This window comes from Oryzias melastigma, linkage group LG7 (assembly GCF_002922805.2).
Source record: "Oryzias melastigma strain HK-1 linkage group LG7, ASM292280v2, whole genome shotgun sequence".
NCBI classification, from domain to species: domain Eukaryota; kingdom Metazoa; phylum Chordata; class Actinopteri; order Beloniformes; family Adrianichthyidae; genus Oryzias; species Oryzias melastigma.
This window is the reverse complement of record NC_050518.1, coordinates 3504823-3522101: the sequence shown is the minus strand read 5'-3', so window position 1 is coordinate 3522101 and position 17279 is coordinate 3504823. Positions and strand designations below refer to the sequence as shown.

At 38.2% G+C, this 17279-nt stretch overlaps 3 protein-coding genes across 3 annotated transcripts in view; 2 read left to right on the top strand and 1 right to left on the bottom strand.

Moving 5' to 3' along the window:
- The first annotated feature begins 1858 nt into the window (after positions 1-1858).
- Positions 1859-5946, top strand: LOC112159853 (vesicular inhibitory amino acid transporter). Its single transcript, XM_024294165.2, has 2 exons — positions 1859-3492; positions 4093-5946. The coding sequence occupies exons 1-2, from the start codon at positions 3109-3111 to the stop codon at positions 5278-5280; spliced, it is 1572 nt and encodes a 523-aa protein (XP_024149933.1). The 5' UTR covers positions 1859-3108; the 3' UTR covers positions 5281-5946.
- Positions 5947-6256: 310 nt separating this feature from the next.
- Positions 6257-13518, top strand: bpifcl (BPI fold containing family C, like). Its single transcript, XM_024292399.2, has 15 exons — positions 6257-6768; positions 6884-6995; positions 8524-8655; positions 8836-8991; positions 9072-9135; positions 9227-9287; positions 9441-9532; positions 9771-9947; positions 10182-10241; positions 11476-11643; positions 12540-12607; positions 12676-12718; positions 12788-12851; positions 12945-13021; positions 13100-13518. The coding sequence occupies exons 1-15, from the start codon at positions 6669-6671 to the stop codon at positions 13145-13147; spliced, it is 1422 nt and encodes a 473-aa protein (XP_024148167.1). The 5' UTR covers positions 6257-6668; the 3' UTR covers positions 13148-13518.
- Positions 13519-15283: 1765 nt separating this feature from the next.
- The window catches only part of LOC112158812 (PRELI domain containing protein 3B), a 3127-nt gene continuing 1131 nt past the window's right edge, over positions 15284-17279 (bottom strand). The window contains exons 2-6 of the mRNA XM_024292397.1: positions 16721-16889; positions 16552-16641; positions 16171-16241; positions 15789-15891; positions 15284-15706 (exon numbers count right to left, since the gene is read on the bottom strand). Coding sequence (XP_024148165.1) covers positions 15587-15706; positions 15789-15891; positions 16171-16241; positions 16552-16641; positions 16721-16889 — 553 coding nt within the window. The 3' untranslated portion in view covers positions 15284-15586. The remainder of the gene's footprint in view (positions 15707-15788; positions 15892-16170; positions 16242-16551; positions 16642-16720; positions 16890-17279) is intronic.

The window sequence follows — 17279 nt, the reverse complement described above, 5'->3', positions numbered from 1 at the left end:
ATGGAATTGTTAGCCACTATATAGCTGTTTTTATTCAGCGGACATTTGTTTGCACCTAGATGCAGCTTCAAAACAAACCTCAGCTCTGACTTCATCTGCAAAGGTCACAGAGATGCAGTTATTGTAAGAAACTAAATTCTTTGCGTGTGTCCAAAACAATATCCTCATTTTCAAAGGCACCTTGTGTGCAGATTGAATGCAACCATTGTTTATTTACTTCTTGCTGCAAGTAAGATGCTAACTGATAAAAAGTTTTTTTTAATCTTGAGTGTTTGAAATAACAGTCCATTTTCAGATTAAGTTTCATTTACCTCACCTTCTGTTTGCTCTAGTTCTTCCAACTTTGATAGATCCTAATTTATGCAATTAAAAAAACATTTGAGAGATGCCTGATCACTATCCCTTGTGCAATTAATTAATTATTACTAATAAAAGCAAAAAATCATTTTTAATAAGGGTCCACTTCTTATGAACATATTAGGTCAAAATAATGAAAATTATTCTTCCCATTAAAATCTGTATTTTGTTTAAAACAATCATCACTTTTTTTATTGTTCTGTGCAACAATGCAAGCTTTAAATTTAAGCAAGATATTTCAAATTCTACTTTAGCTTCAAGACATCAAAAAGCTGAAGAAAGAGAGAGAACTACCTGATGTGAAAATCCCCCCCGCCCAAATCTCTGCGTGCACACACCCCGTCCAATTACTGTGACCATGGCAACTATCAGAGATTATGCTCCCAGTCAGCACTGCATGGCGGTTAGACCGGGCTGTAAGCCTCCCCGTATTTCAGTGACACCCCCACACACGCACACACACTCACACACGTGCACACAAAAAGAAAAACGCTGGAAGAACTGCCTCACACTAAACCGTTTGTACAAGCTCCCCCGTTCCAGAGTGCTTCTCTCTTGCTGTCTCACACATGGAGCTAAATTAATCCTTCTCTTTGTGCTGGGGCCGCTAAAAAAGCCCCAGAAAACCATTATCTGAGAGAAAAGGCTGATTGGAAACCTAAAAGAAGTGAGCTTATCCTTTAAAGGAGATATCCAGCTTTTTATTGATATTTTTTAATTGTAAATGTGTTAGTTTTAACAAGTTAAATGTTTTTTTTTATTATTATTAAGAAAATTTCATTTATTGTAAAGGATGTCTTCCTCGTGACTGCAGATTTTTTTGGAGGGGAGGGGCAGTGTATATTTTGCGTGCTTGCATTTGTTTGCGCGTGCGCGCGTGACATTTCCTCTGTCCCAGTGTTATAGCCCGGGGACCGTGCACGTGCTGGGGGAGGGAGAACTTGCCTCAGGATCTCCCCCCCTGGTTCCTCGCCGTCCTGCGCACCCGCACACACGCACGCACACGCGCACGCATCCTCAGACGCGGGTGACGCACGCTGACTAACAAACATTGAGTTGGCCTGAACGCAAATAGCAGCTGCCAAAGCAGCGCAGCCAAGCATGAAAGTCTGCGGAATTTTCTCTGTCCTCTGGCGGATTTCTAAATTTAGACCCTCTTAAAAAAATAGGATTTGGGATTTTAATATATTATGACATTAAATATAAATTTTCAGTGCAAACCAAATCATTTTAGAAGAAAAATTCTATCCGAATCATTTTGTTTAAAAACCATTTTCCTTTGAAAGTGGGTGAGAAAATGTTCGTATTTTTGAGCCTCCTTGTCACTGTGGGCTGTTTTTTTTCCAAACTGACTGCAGAGAATTTGCTGACAGTTTTGCACAGCCGTGTCACAGCAGATTATGGAGGCAAAGACGCAGAGCTTCCTATATGAAGGATTAGAGTTAAGGTGGAATGGAAAGGATTCCTCCTCTATTTTCATTTTAACACATTCTGTATTGTTTGTAATTACAAAATGCAAGAAATGTTTTTGAAAACATGCAAAAAATATTGATAATAAATTACTAGATAACCGTGTTTTCTCCACTTTTGCGGTTCGAGAGCTGTCCTTGGTGCTGACAAGCTGCAGAACGCTCTTCATTTCTGCAACGAGTTGCATTAATTGCTGAAAATGAATGTCCTTGGAGTATAAATGTCAGTTGGAAGATATCTGTCAAACAGACCAGTTATAAAAATGAGTGATTTAGGGGGAGAAAAGCATTTTTTAGCAGAATTGTGCAACTAAATTTAAGAAAAGGAAAAAATGATGTGCTTTTTTCTTTACATTTACCAAAAGAGTAATTTAAATAACATTAACATTCTAAATCACATTCAAAAACAGGCTCATGCAAAAAAAAAAAAAAATGCGTGGGTTGGATGCGCAACCGCTGCGCAAAATCTCACAAAAGGACATATTTTGCTTATTATCCTATAGTTATAAGGATGTGTAGATATATGTATTTATCAAAAATATTTTACAACCAAATGCAATTCTTATATAAGCCATTTTTATGCAGATTTGAGCATCTCTCCATGTTAGAAATTCGTTTATCTGATAAAGGAGGCCTCGTGAATTCACGTTCATTTATTCTGGGCGCCTGTTGGTTCATTCACGCGGGACTGGTGCGTGGAACAGGTGAAATGTTTGGTCATTTCATTCATGCGTGATGCCGGGAAATCCTGCGCAACCGCCTTCCTTCTGAAGGTCTGGACGTTTTTTTTTTGTTTTTTTTGTCTGTGTGAATTCTCTGCCACGCATGCATGCAGGCAGTAACGCTCCTTCTCCGTGACACTTCATCCGTGCGCGCGTGCGGGGCGTGACGGCCGCGGCATTCGGACACTCTCTCACTCCCTCTTCTTTCTCTCTTGCTGCAGAGATTCCTGCGCTCACGCGCCTGTCACCAGCTGGACCCCAAACTCACGAGGAAAATGAGGAGGAAAAGCTAAAAAAAAACTATTCATTTTTTTCTTTCGTTGCTTTTTGGCATTTTTTGTTAATCCACTGACCGTTTTTGAAGGAGGAATATGGATGAGCAAGCTAAGGGAAGTGGCTAAGGATTTTCCAAAGGTTTGGATGTGCAGGAGCTGCTTACATCAGAAGAGGCAACAGGCATGATTTCAATGTAGCAGCACGAAGTCATCTTTACGCACGCGTTTTTTACTCCATATCTCCTCTTTTTTAAGAGAAATACGGATTTCTAAAGGATTACAAAAATGGCTCATTTAATAAGACACAAGCTCACTAACAAACTGACCAACGCGGCCCACACAGTGTCCCACAAATCTCAAGCCAAGGTCAGCGGGGTGTTCGCCCGACTGGGCTTCCAAGCGGCCACGGACGAGGAGGGTCTGGGCTTCGCGGAGTGCGACGACCTGGATTATGACTACAGGCAAGGGATGCAGATGGATGTCCTCCAGGGAGACGAGGAGGGAGGAGGAGGCATGGATGGAGAGGGGGAGCTGGAGGGGGACAGCCACTACCAGAGAGATGGCACCGGCCCAAGGTCCTCCACCCTGAAATCTGGGGGGTCTTTGGACGAGGACAAGCCAAAAATAACCTCATGGGAAGCTGGTTGGAACGTCACCAACGCCATTCAGGTAACATATATCATGTATAAAAGTCACCTTGAAGATTTTTCTGCTTTACTTTTGACATGTTTTAATAAAATCAATCCACATATATAATTAGATAAATTCTCAGGTCTAAAGATAATTAAATATGTTTTTGCATATTAATTTTGTTAAATCCACATGTGCAATCTTTAATTTACCATTTAGTTCTATTTCCAGCTGAAGCGGAATTTTAAATTTTATTTATTCAAATCTTTTTATCAGTGAAGCTGCAGGCGGGCAGATAGGGGCCTGTTTGAGCCTGATAGACTTATAAACGGCTTAATCCCTGTATCCAGCTAACACAAATGAATTAAATAATTCGTTTTTTAATTGCTTTTCCTTTATTAATCTAACATGAGAGGGATTTTTATTGGAAAAAAGGCTAAAAATAATCATAAAAATGTAAATAAAAAATGTGTTTTATAGATGTTTCATATATTTTTTATTTTTGCTGTGCACTAATATAATTGGAGGGTTTTTTTTAGTGGAGCTGTGTGAGCGTGCCCGTGCGCGCGGGGCTGATAGGCCTGTCACTGCGATGTGGGCCTCATCCTTCACCACTCCGCTGCGCTTCTCTGTCCGCAGGGCATGTTCGTCCTCGGCCTGCCGTACGCCATCCTCCACGGTGGATACCTCGGCCTCTTCCTCATTATCTTTGCGGCTGTGGTGTGCTGCTACACCGGCAAAATCCTCATCGCGTGTCTGTACGAGGACAACGAGGACGGGCTGAAGGTGCGCGTCAGGGATTCCTACGTGGACATCGCCAACGCCTGCTGCGCGCCCCGCTTCCCGGCTCTGGGGGGCCACGTGGTGAACGTGGCGCAGATCATCGAGCTGATCATGACCTGCATCCTGTACGTGGTGGTGAGCGGGAACCTGATGTACAACAGCTTCCCGGGCTTCCCCGTCTCGCAGAAGGCCTGGTCCGTGGTGGCCACGGCCGCACTCCTGCCCTGCGCGTTCCTGAAGAACCTCAAGGCCGTGTCCAAGTTCAGCTTCCTCTGCACGGTGGCGCACTTCATCATCAACATCCTCGTGATCGCCTACTGCCTCTCCAGGGCGCGCGAGTGGGCCTGGGAGAAGGTCAAGTTCTACATCGACGTGAAGAAATTCCCCATCTCCATCGGCATCATCGTGTTCAGCTACACATCCCAGATCTTCCTGCCCTCCCTGGAGGGGAACATGCAGAAGCCCAGCGAGTTCCACTGCATGATGGACTGGACTCACATTGCAGCCTGCGTCCTCAAGGGCCTCTTCGCCTTGGTGGCCTACTTGACGTGGGCAGATACCACCAAAGAGGTGATCACAGATAACCTGCCTTCAACCATCCGTGCTGTGGTGAATCTCTTCCTTGTGGCCAAGGCGCTGCTGTCCTACCCCCTGCCGTTCTTTGCTGCAGTTGAAGTCCTGGAGAAGTCCTTGTTCCAGGATGGGGGGAGAGCCCTCTTTCCTGACTGCTACAGCCCCACTGGGCAGCTGAAAACGTGGGGTCTGGGCCTCCGAGTTGCCTTGGTTGTTTTTACCCTCCTGATGGCTGTCTTTGTCCCCCATTTTGCCCTCCTCATGGGTTTGACGGGGAGCTTGACCGGCGCAGGCCTGTGCTTCCTCCTGCCGAGCCTCTTTCACCTGAAGCTCCAGTGGAGAAACCTCCTCTGGCACCACGTCTTCTTTGATGTTTCCATTTTTGTCATTGGGGGCATCTGCGCCATTTCCGGCTTCATCCACTCCATTGAAGGCCTCATAGAGGCTTACAGGTACAATATCCATGACTGAGCTAGAACAATCAGTCCCCCTTAAGGCTACAATTGATCACTTTACATAAGAGGAGGATTTTTTTTGTGAAATGTACATCTATTATTTTGCCTTCGTGATAATGTGCAATAATAAACTCTACAGTCTTAGTGTAAAGTAGTTGGCTCATTTGAAGAAAAAAAAAGTGTTTTGTAAGAAAAATCTCTCAGATCTCTAGAATATTCAAGCATTACAATCCAGATGTCAGTGTTCATGCAGTGCCAGTGTGGAATTTACTGTGAGTGTGTATGTGTTTCTATCTGGGGAATGAAATATGTGATAAACAATGGAGTTAATATGTTATTGTCGGTTTAATGGACTATCATTGATCCTTGAAAGAAGACACCCTTTGGACCACATGGTGCTCAGTGACCCATAAATAACCTCTGTGTTTGAACTGATTTTTTTTTTTAATTATTATTGTTTTCTGGTGTTTATTTTTTCATTTTTTTGGACAATTATATTCCACGTTTCTCGTGTTTTTGAATGATGTGAATCAAGTGCAAATAAGTGGGTCCTATGTGTTACCTGAAACCGTCTCTTCCTGCTGAATTTGTTCATTGTGATTTAATGGAACCAAACAAGCTGTGTGAGACAAAAAAGAGTATTTGTTGAAACAAGAGATAAATAAATTGAATATTTTATGGCTGGTGAGTCTAATCTTTATTTGCTCAGTCAGTGGATGGGAGGTGACACTCTTACTGTTAAACTTCCACCTTTAAAAGGTTAATTAAGCTCCAACTTTCAACAGAGGAAGTGTTAAGACAGTCAATTGTTCTTCTCCATCACACTATACCTATTGTGCTTAAATATGATTATTTTTAACCCCTTCTTGCCTCACTTTATGTCCAGTTATGTATATATTTCACAGACATTTCCTTAAAGAGTCACAAATGGTATGAGTGACTTATTGTGTGAAGGGGTTACCAAAGGTTAAATAAAAAAAAAAAAACTTGATTTTTTTTTAAAGGTTTCACTTCCCTATAAAACTAATTTAGCGCTCAAGTCCTTACTCTCAGAATGAGGATGTTTATAAGTTATGTCTTCGAAGAAAATTTTGTAGTATATGATTCTGAAAATGACTTCCATCCCCTCAAATATTATGAATTTAGGCGTAAGTGGGTCGTTTTTAGACAATTTGATTAAACGACACAGATCAGAGTTTCAAATATTTGCTCACTTCCTCCCACACAAAGCCACAGAAAGGCTCAGCTGTCTCGTCCATTGTATGGGTCACGTGTCACTAAGTTTCACTTCTTAGAGCTGCAGTCAGGAAGCAACACAACAGAGAGACGAGTGGCCCCATGTAGAGCAGACCGGCTTGATCATTTCACCAGGACTTTCAGGTATTTCAGTGTTAACCCAACAGGATGCTTCAGCTGGTGATAGTTGCGTTGATGCTCCTACCTTACACGTGTGGACAGAATCCTGCCATCCAAGTCCTCCTCACCAACAAAGGTCTTCAGTACGGTAAGCAGAAGTCACACAGGTGTGTGTGCTGCCAACAGTTTTGCAAGAACACAAATAGAAGCTTCTCAAACACAAATGTCAGTGACATTTTTTATTTGTGATGCTTTTTTCTCAGGAAAACACGTGGGGGCCGGATGGATACAAGACATGCTGGAGCATGTGACCCTGCCCGACATCCAGGGCAACTTCAATACTCTGATTGGCACCATCCAATATACACTGAGCGGGTAGGACTGTGTTCTATATTGTTGAAAAAAAGAAAATATTCTTAACTTAATTTGATTTTAAACTAACTGAGAATTCCCACATTGAATTTGATTAAATAATATTAAATTAAACATTTTTCTGAACAGGAAGTTATTGACTTATAGACTTCAAGTCAAACAATATATTTTTAAAGTCCCTCTCCAATCTAGTGTAAAAGCGTTCCCAGTGGTCTTTGAATTATGACTATACCTTTTTAAAAAACCTAAGACATAGTTTCTGCAGAGCAGCTATAGAAATTCATCCATGAACCGAGGGCGGGGCTTTTAATGGGGAAGTAAGCCTCCACTAAAATCCAGATTTTAACACTCTCAAAAATGGTGAGCAATATTGGAGCTATCCAGCTGGGTAGTTTTGAACTAAATGCCAGTTCAGACAAGAAAAACAAAGACGTTCACAGATCTAGTCGTCTACAAGTGGATGCATCAGAATAGAGTGGATCAGGGAGCATTGGGTCTTCTGACTGTGTTTCTATACATGTTTTTACAAACAAAATTTGTTTCTGTTCCTGTTTCCAAGAGATTTGAATAAAGAGGAACCCAGTTTTACGCTTAATTTTTCTCATATACGTTTTTTTCTATTTTATTTAATTTCCACAAAAAGCAAACATTAAAACAGTACAAGACATCTTGTGCAGGGGCACCAGAATGAATAAAAACTTACTTTTCTGCTCCAGTTACATGCATACATTCAGAAAAAAGCAAAAGGTACATCTACAACCATGTACACATTGTTACTGAAAATAACTTACAGTATATAAACATCAAAACAGTTGAGAATAATGAAAACATTAAATAATTTATAAATATATTTATTTTATACCAAAACAGTAATTAAATAACAGTCATTAATTGCATTTTTGAAGTAATTCTTATGTAATATGTTTTCTATTATGTGAAAAATACTACAGGAACACAATAAAGACACCAAAAACACAGTTTTCACTGGAGATGGTCTTTAAAGACAATTGTGTTTTTGATGTTTTTTAACATTTTTCTGTGTGGAGTTTTTCTGATAATGGAGGGCATTTGTGAAGAATATGAAGCTTAAAATTGCATTTCTGAGTATATATTTGTTCAAATTGTTGTAAATCAGAAGCGGACAAAAAATACAGTTTGAAAAAGAGCAGATTTGTTATGTAGAAATTACACTGGGCAGACCCTCATAAACAGAGAGCTCTCAGCACTGGTGAGGGGAAGGGGAGCGGGGATGTTCCATGCCAGTGGTCACTGTCCACCGCATGAAAACTTACCATTTTGCAGAAACTTTGTCATAGAAAACATGTTTTTTGATTTTCTCAAAAAAACGGCACAATAATAATTATATAATGGGAACGTTTTCAAAATAGATTAAACGATGATTTGAATGGAACTTTATTTTTTAAATTTACAATTGTGTTTAAAAGGAAAAGCAGCATATTTCTTCACATATCTGAACCATGTTACCTATAATATAAATAATACTGTTTTCTCTGTCTATTATGATCCACAGCCTCAAAATAACAAAGTGTGACTTTCCAGAGCCAAATGTCGAGTTCTCTGAGACTTTCTCAGGGTTCAAGACAACCATCACAGGTCTCAATGCAGCTCTCACTGGTGGTTGGGCAATTAAGTATCACATCATGTGAGTGTCCCTCAGTTCTCTCTTTATCCTATAAACATGGACACAAGCTCCCACACATGTTCAGATATATTATGTACTTTGCAAGAGAAGCCTTTTTCAGTTCCATCATGACGTTTTTCAGTTACATGCTTGCATTTGTCATTTGAAGTTCTTGATGGGGATGGTTCTATGTAATTCCAGACATGACGGTGGATCCTTTGACATGGCTATATTAGGTGTGGATGTGACCTCTGTGGTGTCGCTGGGGAGAAATGCTGACGGGCACCTGTCCGTCAACAGCGTCAGCTGTGATGGCGAGGTTCAAGATGTGAATATACAGTTATATGGAGGATCCAGGTATTGTGGAAAAGAGAAACCACAACTTTACCTATACACATTTTAATTTTTTATAATTGAGGGTTTTTTTTTATATATAGTTGGATAATCAACCCCTTTATGAATTATATAAAGGGTCATATCATTGACGAAATAAAAAGTAATGTAAGTGTTGATTTTTCGTTTTTCAATCTCAAACATACTCCTTACTGTTTAGGCTTTAAATATTACAGCTTATTGCATTTTCTTCTTCCAGATCTGCCCTGCTGTGCAGAAATCTGTTGAGGAGTTGGAGAGCCGCCTACAGGCCATGAATGGTACTGCAATAATGTGCACAGAAATCCTCCTCAAAATCACAGTTTTTAATAGTATTAACAATATATTGAATATATTATAAATATATATTTATATTAAAATAACATCATTCAATGTGCAGAATTAACTTGTTTGGTTTATTTTTTCTCATTTAGTTTCCTACGCTGTCAACCAGGTCCTGTCTCTTGAACTTCCCCTCACGCGCTTGCCTGTTTTCAGCCCGTCAAATTTGAACTTGGGTTTAAAGGTAACACTTTGCACAGTGTTGGTTTACTGTAAAAACATAATTTGCAGAAGCAGAAATGGTAACTAGGTTCTACTGCTTCTATGGAAATGAAAGCTGCCATGAAAATTCACTTCTGGAATCAGTCATTACCACAAATGCCCACTTCTGTATAGACAATGCTTCATTAGAATGCTAGTTTTGAATGTTTATGAGAGACTATCTGTTCTTGAACTGATCCTTCATCCCTGTTTATCAAAAGGGGGAGTTCTACAGTATCCAGACTCACGCAGAGCCTCCATTTCAGTCCAAACCCTTCACAATGCCTGACCTCCCCGGTTACATGCTGTCAGCTGGTGTGTCGGAATTCTCTCTGAACTCTGCTGCTTATGGATACTTTTCGGCCAAAAAACTTCAGATTCTCATCACTGACAGCATGGTAAGTGCTGTTATGAAGAGACATGCATGCACAAGATGAAGGGTATGGGCTCAATTTAAGGTCATTAATATTCACAACCGCAGCTGAGTAGATTTGCAACCGCAACTGTATGTTCGCGCATAAATCAAGTTGTGAATTTTAATTAACTTAAATTGAGCACATTTTTTTTTTTTTTTGCATTTAGACACACTGCTTCGGTTATAAACACTGTTGACAGATGTTTTCTTCTTTCAGATTCCTAAACTTTTCCCCTTCCATCTGAATACCAGCTCAATGGGACCCTACGTTCCCCAGGTCTGACACAGTTTCTTTTAGGAGAATTCAACTCCAGGAATAATATATATCTTTTGTATTTCTGCTTTGCTCCATTTTGAAAAGTTGTTTGGAAAGTGGGTAAAAAAATGTGACCAAAATCTTTGGCTGTGTTCATTTTTACAAAAGTAAAAAACATAAAGATTTCATTTTGACCATCTGTAGTATTTTATTTACTTATATTATGGTATGGAATAACTTCCGGTTCCAGGTCACAACCTGAATTTATTATTGTAGTGTATAAATATTTGATATTAAGTCCTGAACCGGATACAGATAATTCGTGTAGAGAAAATAGTATAGTCGAGCCGGGGTGGGATTATATAAATTCACTTCCCCCCACTCCCTTTCAAGTGATCTTCTTATGATTCAATGTTAGGTTATTTTTTTTTTCATGTATTATTCCTGATTGCTTGAAATAAACCATTTCATTCATTCATTCACTTATTTATGTCAGTAACACAGTACAAAATGCAAAAGAAAGGCTGCATATGCAGCAAAACAACATGACTGACATCAGGAAAAATTAAGATACGTGAATTAAGAAAAGAAAACCTCCAAAATAAAGTCTTGAATCTGAATAGTCGCCAAACAAAAAGCAAAACAAAACTCAGACCTGATGTGAACGTGGAGGAAGCACAGGAGAAAAACTGAACTGAATCACACATGAAACAGCCAGAAGAACAAAAACCAGAAACAAGGAACTCATACTTGCAATATTATTACAAATTTTCTTTAACTTTTTTTATAAAGTTGATATTGTAAAAGATGTTTCACAAGTGAGTTTTGATATTTTTTCCATGTCTGAACAACATATAAACACATTTGAATTGTGAATATAAAAATACTTGTAGTTAATATTAAAGGACACACAAAAAATGAAAAAAGGGAATAAATCATTGAGAGGTAACAGGCTTATTCTGAAATTCTAGTTGAGTTTGATCTGTCACCATGAAAAAGATGGAAATAAAAATCTGTTCATTTTTTACTGTAAGAATCCAAAAACTCAAAAATTGTATTTATTTAAGGTTACCCAATCATCATTGAGAATAGTTTTATGTTCTTCAACCTTATATTTACCTTGTTATGGTTCATTAGGCACCACATTTTTCTCTATGTGTTTGATAGTAAATGTTTTTAGATTTTTTTAGATGTTTTAGATTTTTATTTTTATGTTTTTAAGTAAATTCTTATAGAATCTGTGTTTTCTTCTCAGCTTCCCAAACTGCTTCCAGGCCTGCTGATGAACCTGAATGTTTACGCTACAGAAGCTCCCATGTTTTCAGTTCAATCTGGGTTTGTTAATCTGACTGTTCAAGCTGCAGTGAAGGCCGCTGCTATTGAATCCAATGGTTCCAACGTCCCACTGTTCACACTCAAAGCTGTGAGTACTTTGTTCTGATTGTATTTCTGTCAGGTTTCTTCAGCCTAAAGCAGAAGTCTGCAACCTTTAACACTGAAAGAGCCATTTAGTCTAGTTTCTTAGAGACCAGAACCCAACAAGAGCCACAAAGTCCCATTTTATCATTTAAAAAGCATAATATTTAAGCTTTTTTGGCAATCAAGCATTTATTGAAAAATATAGTTCTTGAATATTACAATAATTGGATTATAAGAGTGTCTATATGTTTCAATTTTTATTACTTTTGTAACGTCTTTAACTTCTGACTACAGCACACACTAGTTCCTTTCAAAATAAAACCCACTCTGTGTCAAAAAACTCCTGCTGCAGCAGTTTTTCTTAAATCAAAAATACAAGACAATCAAAAATAATGTTTTTTATCATTAGGATTTTGGTGCACCTTTTTTCCTTTTAATCCTAAAAAATAAACATTTTTAGTAGAATCTATTTACTTAAAAAAAAAAACTTAAAAAAATGTAGCTGTTTATGAAAAACACACAACCCTGATTGTTTTTCAAGCATTTTAAATCACATTTGTTCAAAATTTAACCACTTTAGTGTAATCTTCCAAAAATATTTGACTACTATGATGAAAAATACAAAGTAAAGAACATTTCTACAGAATTTATGTCAGTATTTTTTTGCTTATATGCTTGACATGTTAAAAATCTAAAAAGAAATAATAAAACATAAATAACTAATCTTATTTATTCAGTCGTTACCATTTTTCATTAAAGCCAAAGAGCCACAAGTTATGATTAATAGTTTTCAACTGATACAATCATAAAATTAATTTATTGCTTCAATTATTTGATACTTTATTGATAAATCACCTTTTTGTTCAATAAATCATATATATATATATATTTTTTCCCCAGGTTGTAATGTTAGGTGGTAAAATGTGGATTGCTGATGGAAGAATGAAGGGTTCTGTGATGCTGAACAAGTGAGCATTCAGATATTTGGAAATATTCTCAGAGTGTTCGTTAAATTAACAACACGACTCTCTTTCAGCTTCACACTGACTCTGGCATCAACCGAAGTAGGACCTTTCAAGGTAAATGAAGGAAAAGTAACTTGTACTGCAGTCTGATGATCATAGTTAACTGAAAGTTTGTCCTTTCAGACTGACAATTTGGAAAAAATGTGTAAAAATGGGATAGAGCTGTTTGGTTTACCCCAAGTGAATAGTGAGTGTTGGCTTTAATCTTTCAATTATATCTGTTTCAATGTTTAAATGTTGTTTTCTTATTAAAAAAAATTACCTCTGGTGACGTTTTTAGAAAAACTGGCGGAGGGTATGATGCTACCTAGAATGAAACACGTCACGCCTGTAAATTCCGTCCTGACAGTGGAGGAGGTCGGTGTTTATCAATATTCATATTTCTGTGAGTTTCATATTATTTTGCTTCTAACTACTGTCTTTATTGGAAAACAGGGATTCATCACTATTTCTTCAGACGCTCAAGTCCTGGACGTACTGTGAAGCCTCATCTGTTGTTGCTAAGCACTAAGGTTTAAAATCAAAGAGCATCCTTGGCCTGAAAGATGGATTGATGCCGTCTTATGAAATAGAATTATTTTGATTTGTAACTATAACTTTCATGTCTGATCAGCAGTAGAAATATGATTTTCTTAGCCTAATTTTTGATTCCACACACATGAATACAAAATAACAAACTGATACTTTTCAACCGTGAACATAATCACTGTAATTCCACTGTAATTATGCTAAAGAGTTTGTATTAACAATTAAAAAAATACTAGAAATCGAAGAACATAAAGGCTTTAGTTCTGGTGTTAAAGGGTTAAATCCCCATTTTTTTCCACCAATGAAATAAAAACAAATTTAAGTTCTTTGTTTGGTTTATTTCTACAAAATATGAATGTGGGAGGAGTTCACATCATTCTTGAAACAATGACATCTCTTTATTTTGAAACATTGCAGTGTCCATTCAGTTTTTGTTCACATTCTTGGAATGCACCACCATCAAGATATAAATATATTTACAGCCACAGTTGTTAAAAAGCTCAACGGAGAAACGTCCCACTGGACCACAGCGGATGTTTGACTGGATGATTCAGATCTGGATAATCAATCCAAGCCGGGTGACAGTTTTTCCAAAAAGGGCTGGGGAAGACTCGCGATAGTGTCGAGCTCTTCAACGGTGTAGAATAAAAAAAATGTTTTTAAATGATCACACCACAAGTGAATGTAAAGACCTTACATCCTCCAAATTTGGTTTTTGAATCCGGAGATCAAACTATGGGCAGCTGTGTAAAACCTGAGAGTGCTCCGAGACGGACGACAACACAAAGACACCTTCTGAACGACTTGAACACCTTTCACGTAAAACAGAACATCATCGACATACAGGAAGATGAAACTACATATATAGACCGGACTAGTGAAGACTTTAGTAGATTTACATCTCACGTTGGCACAAAGACACTGCACATAAAGCAGTGAAGACCCAACATGTTTCTAAGTGCACACTTTTCTTCTTTACAACATGCTTGTGCCCTTCAAGAACTTTCTGCAACTTAAATACATGTGCGTAAAATAAGTTAGACATTCAAGTACTTCAACTGTAACAATTTAGTACACTACATTAACACTGTAAACAAAATGTGAAAAAAATTTAAAAGGAGGTCCTTTGCAAAAGCTAGAAGCTGGAGCTGATGTATGGAGCTAAATTGGGGCCAATATTATTTGAAACCCAATTCAAAAAATTGAAAAAATTATTGGTGTCTGGCCCAAAAAAATTAAAATGTCTGAAACTTTTCTAACATAAACTTAATTGTTTTTAGCTTTAAATGTCCCACTTTTTAGGTTTCAAAACTCAAGATTTCAGTTTCAGTCCAGTGCATTCACTGACTGAGAACTTGCAGAAGTTTCTGACCGTAATTATTCAAAATCTCAGAGTTAGTGAAGTTACCACCCTCATTGATTCTGATTGGTCCTTTGTGTTAGCCCCGCCCCAATGCGCCACAAACGGGGCCAAAAGTTTGGAAACCAAAATTTTAGATTTAAAAACAGACAAAAAAAAAGAGTTGAAAGTGGGAAAAAGATTTGAAACTGAAAAAAAAAAGTTTTAAAATTAACATTTCGAGTTCTGAAACCTAAAAAAACAGAACATTTGTAGATGAAAATATTTACATTTATTTTAGAACTGCAAAAAGTTTGGGACATTTTACTTTTTTTTGGCCAAACACCAATATTTTTGGGGGGGGGGGTTAAATAATTTTGACCTTGATTTAGCTCCATACTCATGGACCAGCATCTGCCTCTATTTTCTTGAAATGATTAAAATCTTGACAAAGTTAGCTCAACTCCTGCTCTTCGAGGAAAACTGCAGCCAGAAAACCAATACACTTTCACTCAAACGGTTGGATCCCGTTCTAAGCTCCAAAACAAGAGTACACTTCAAACTGTTTCCATGTCAAATCCAGCTGAGAAATGAGCACCGAACTCTCTGGGCTGCAGATTTGAGACACCTAAAAACAACTTCATTCTAGCTCTACGTAACAGATCTTCAAAGGACTTGAAATGATTAAAGATTAGAAGGTGAGGAAGAAGAAAAAAAAAAGATGACATGAATGAGATGATGTCTAGGCACAGTGTGAATAAAAAACATGTTTTATCACAGAGAAGAATCCTGTGAGCTTCAAGTGCTGTCCAATGTCACTTTCATCCACACAAAACTCCAAGTCACTGACCAACAAGGACGGGCTGAAGAGCCGCCGGTGCAAGCTGCTGAGGAAGGATAATTACTAAAAAAACATCTACATCAGTAGGACCAGGCGAGGGGGTGTGGGGGCTGGTTTTCAGGCGGTTCTGGCAGAGGAGATGGGAGGTCCCCTTTAGGAGGAAAACGTCTGAGAAGTCCACTGATTGATGGAGTCATCTGAAGGAAAGCTGTCATCATTTGTCTGCAGCAGCAGCTGCTGCCATGGGAGCGCGCATGGAACCTCGAGCAGTGGCTGCCAGCTCCTCGATCTCTGTGTTCAACCGTCTGATGACCCACTCCATCGCCTCCCGACCCTGATACGCACACACAAAGGTCATGGACATCAGTGACTACATTTTTTTTAAAAATATGAGTTATAGATATATATACACTTACCTTGCTGGCATTAACAGATATGGTTTTAGCCATGAGACCCTCAAGGTAGTTGCTTAGACTGACGCCCTTAACACTAATGAGGGCTTCTTGGGTCAGAACAGTCCTGAGGAAACATACAAACCCAAGTTAAACTCATTTCCTGAGCTTTAATATTAATCTTTAAACATTTTCCAATTTACTGATTGAGCAAACGTGTTTATTTCTCCATCATCCATGAAAATTCTACCAAGCAACACTCAACTTGACCTAGTTTATTTGTTATCATGAAATATATTTCACCTCTTTTCAAAGAGCCTCTTATAAGTTGACAGAATGTTTATCTATTTGTTTGATTAAAGATGCTCAACATCTAAATGTTGGAGAGAACATTCAGTTTACTTACTTCTCTGGATCTTGGGGGTGGGGCTTATAAGTCAGTTTCTCATCTACAGATACCAGGTTGGTAAAAGAAATCTGAATAGGATAATGAAAAATAAATCAGTTTTTTTTCAGTCATATTCATATTGGTCAATTTTTTTTTTAATAGGAGCACAGAGGAAAAATTGCTTAAATAAATAAATGAGCTTAATACTAATATCCTGGCTTGACACCTTATGTTTGATTTAAAAAAAAGTGTCAATATTGTTCAAAATCTAAGCAATGACTTCCAATAGTAGCCCAAAAACTGTTTATACAGCAAAATGTTATATTTATTCAGAATTAAATATGACCAAATAACACACATTTTTTAAGTTTTGTAGAAATATTTGAGAGAACTACTAACGTTGGTTGATTGCAGCTCAAAAGTCCTCTGCTTGGGGTCCACCACTGAATGTTCTTGAACATAAGTGCACGTTCTTGTGACCCCAATGATCTGCAGGGAAAAAAAAAAGTCACATTTTAAATAGACCAAATAAACTCAACTTTAAGTCTTTTCTTGTAGTTAAACTTACAGATTTGGCTATAGCAGGGAGACCCCACTCTGTACTGAGCAGTCTAGTGCTGTGTAGACGTCCATCAGGGTCCACCTGTCTGTCCAGAACATCCACACCAAACACACTGGGGTTCATGGGGTTGGGGTATTTCTGCATGGCAGCCTTGGTAACCGTCTCCCATGGGTGGCTGTTGATGCAGTTAAATATTATATTAGGTTTAGTAATTCTGTACGCCTAAAAAGTCCCAACTGCGATCATCATTTGATCTATTTTAAAAGCATTCACAGAGGTATTTTAATTATCATTATGCTGCTTTAGCCTAAGTTTAAGAAAATCTGACATTTTCTACGACAGCTTCTGCAGAGCGTCAGTACTACATTCAAAATTCTTTACTGAATTGTTGGTGGGACTCTTGGGTAACTTCCCATCACCCATCTGTTAACACCCTTTCCTGTTAGCTTGTAGCACCTCACACCCCCCAAAAAACACCAAAAGAATAGTTTTCACAGGACATGGTCTTTAACCTCAGGTGTAACAGAAAGGACAGAATGTTATACACTCCTAATAAAAAAGTTTT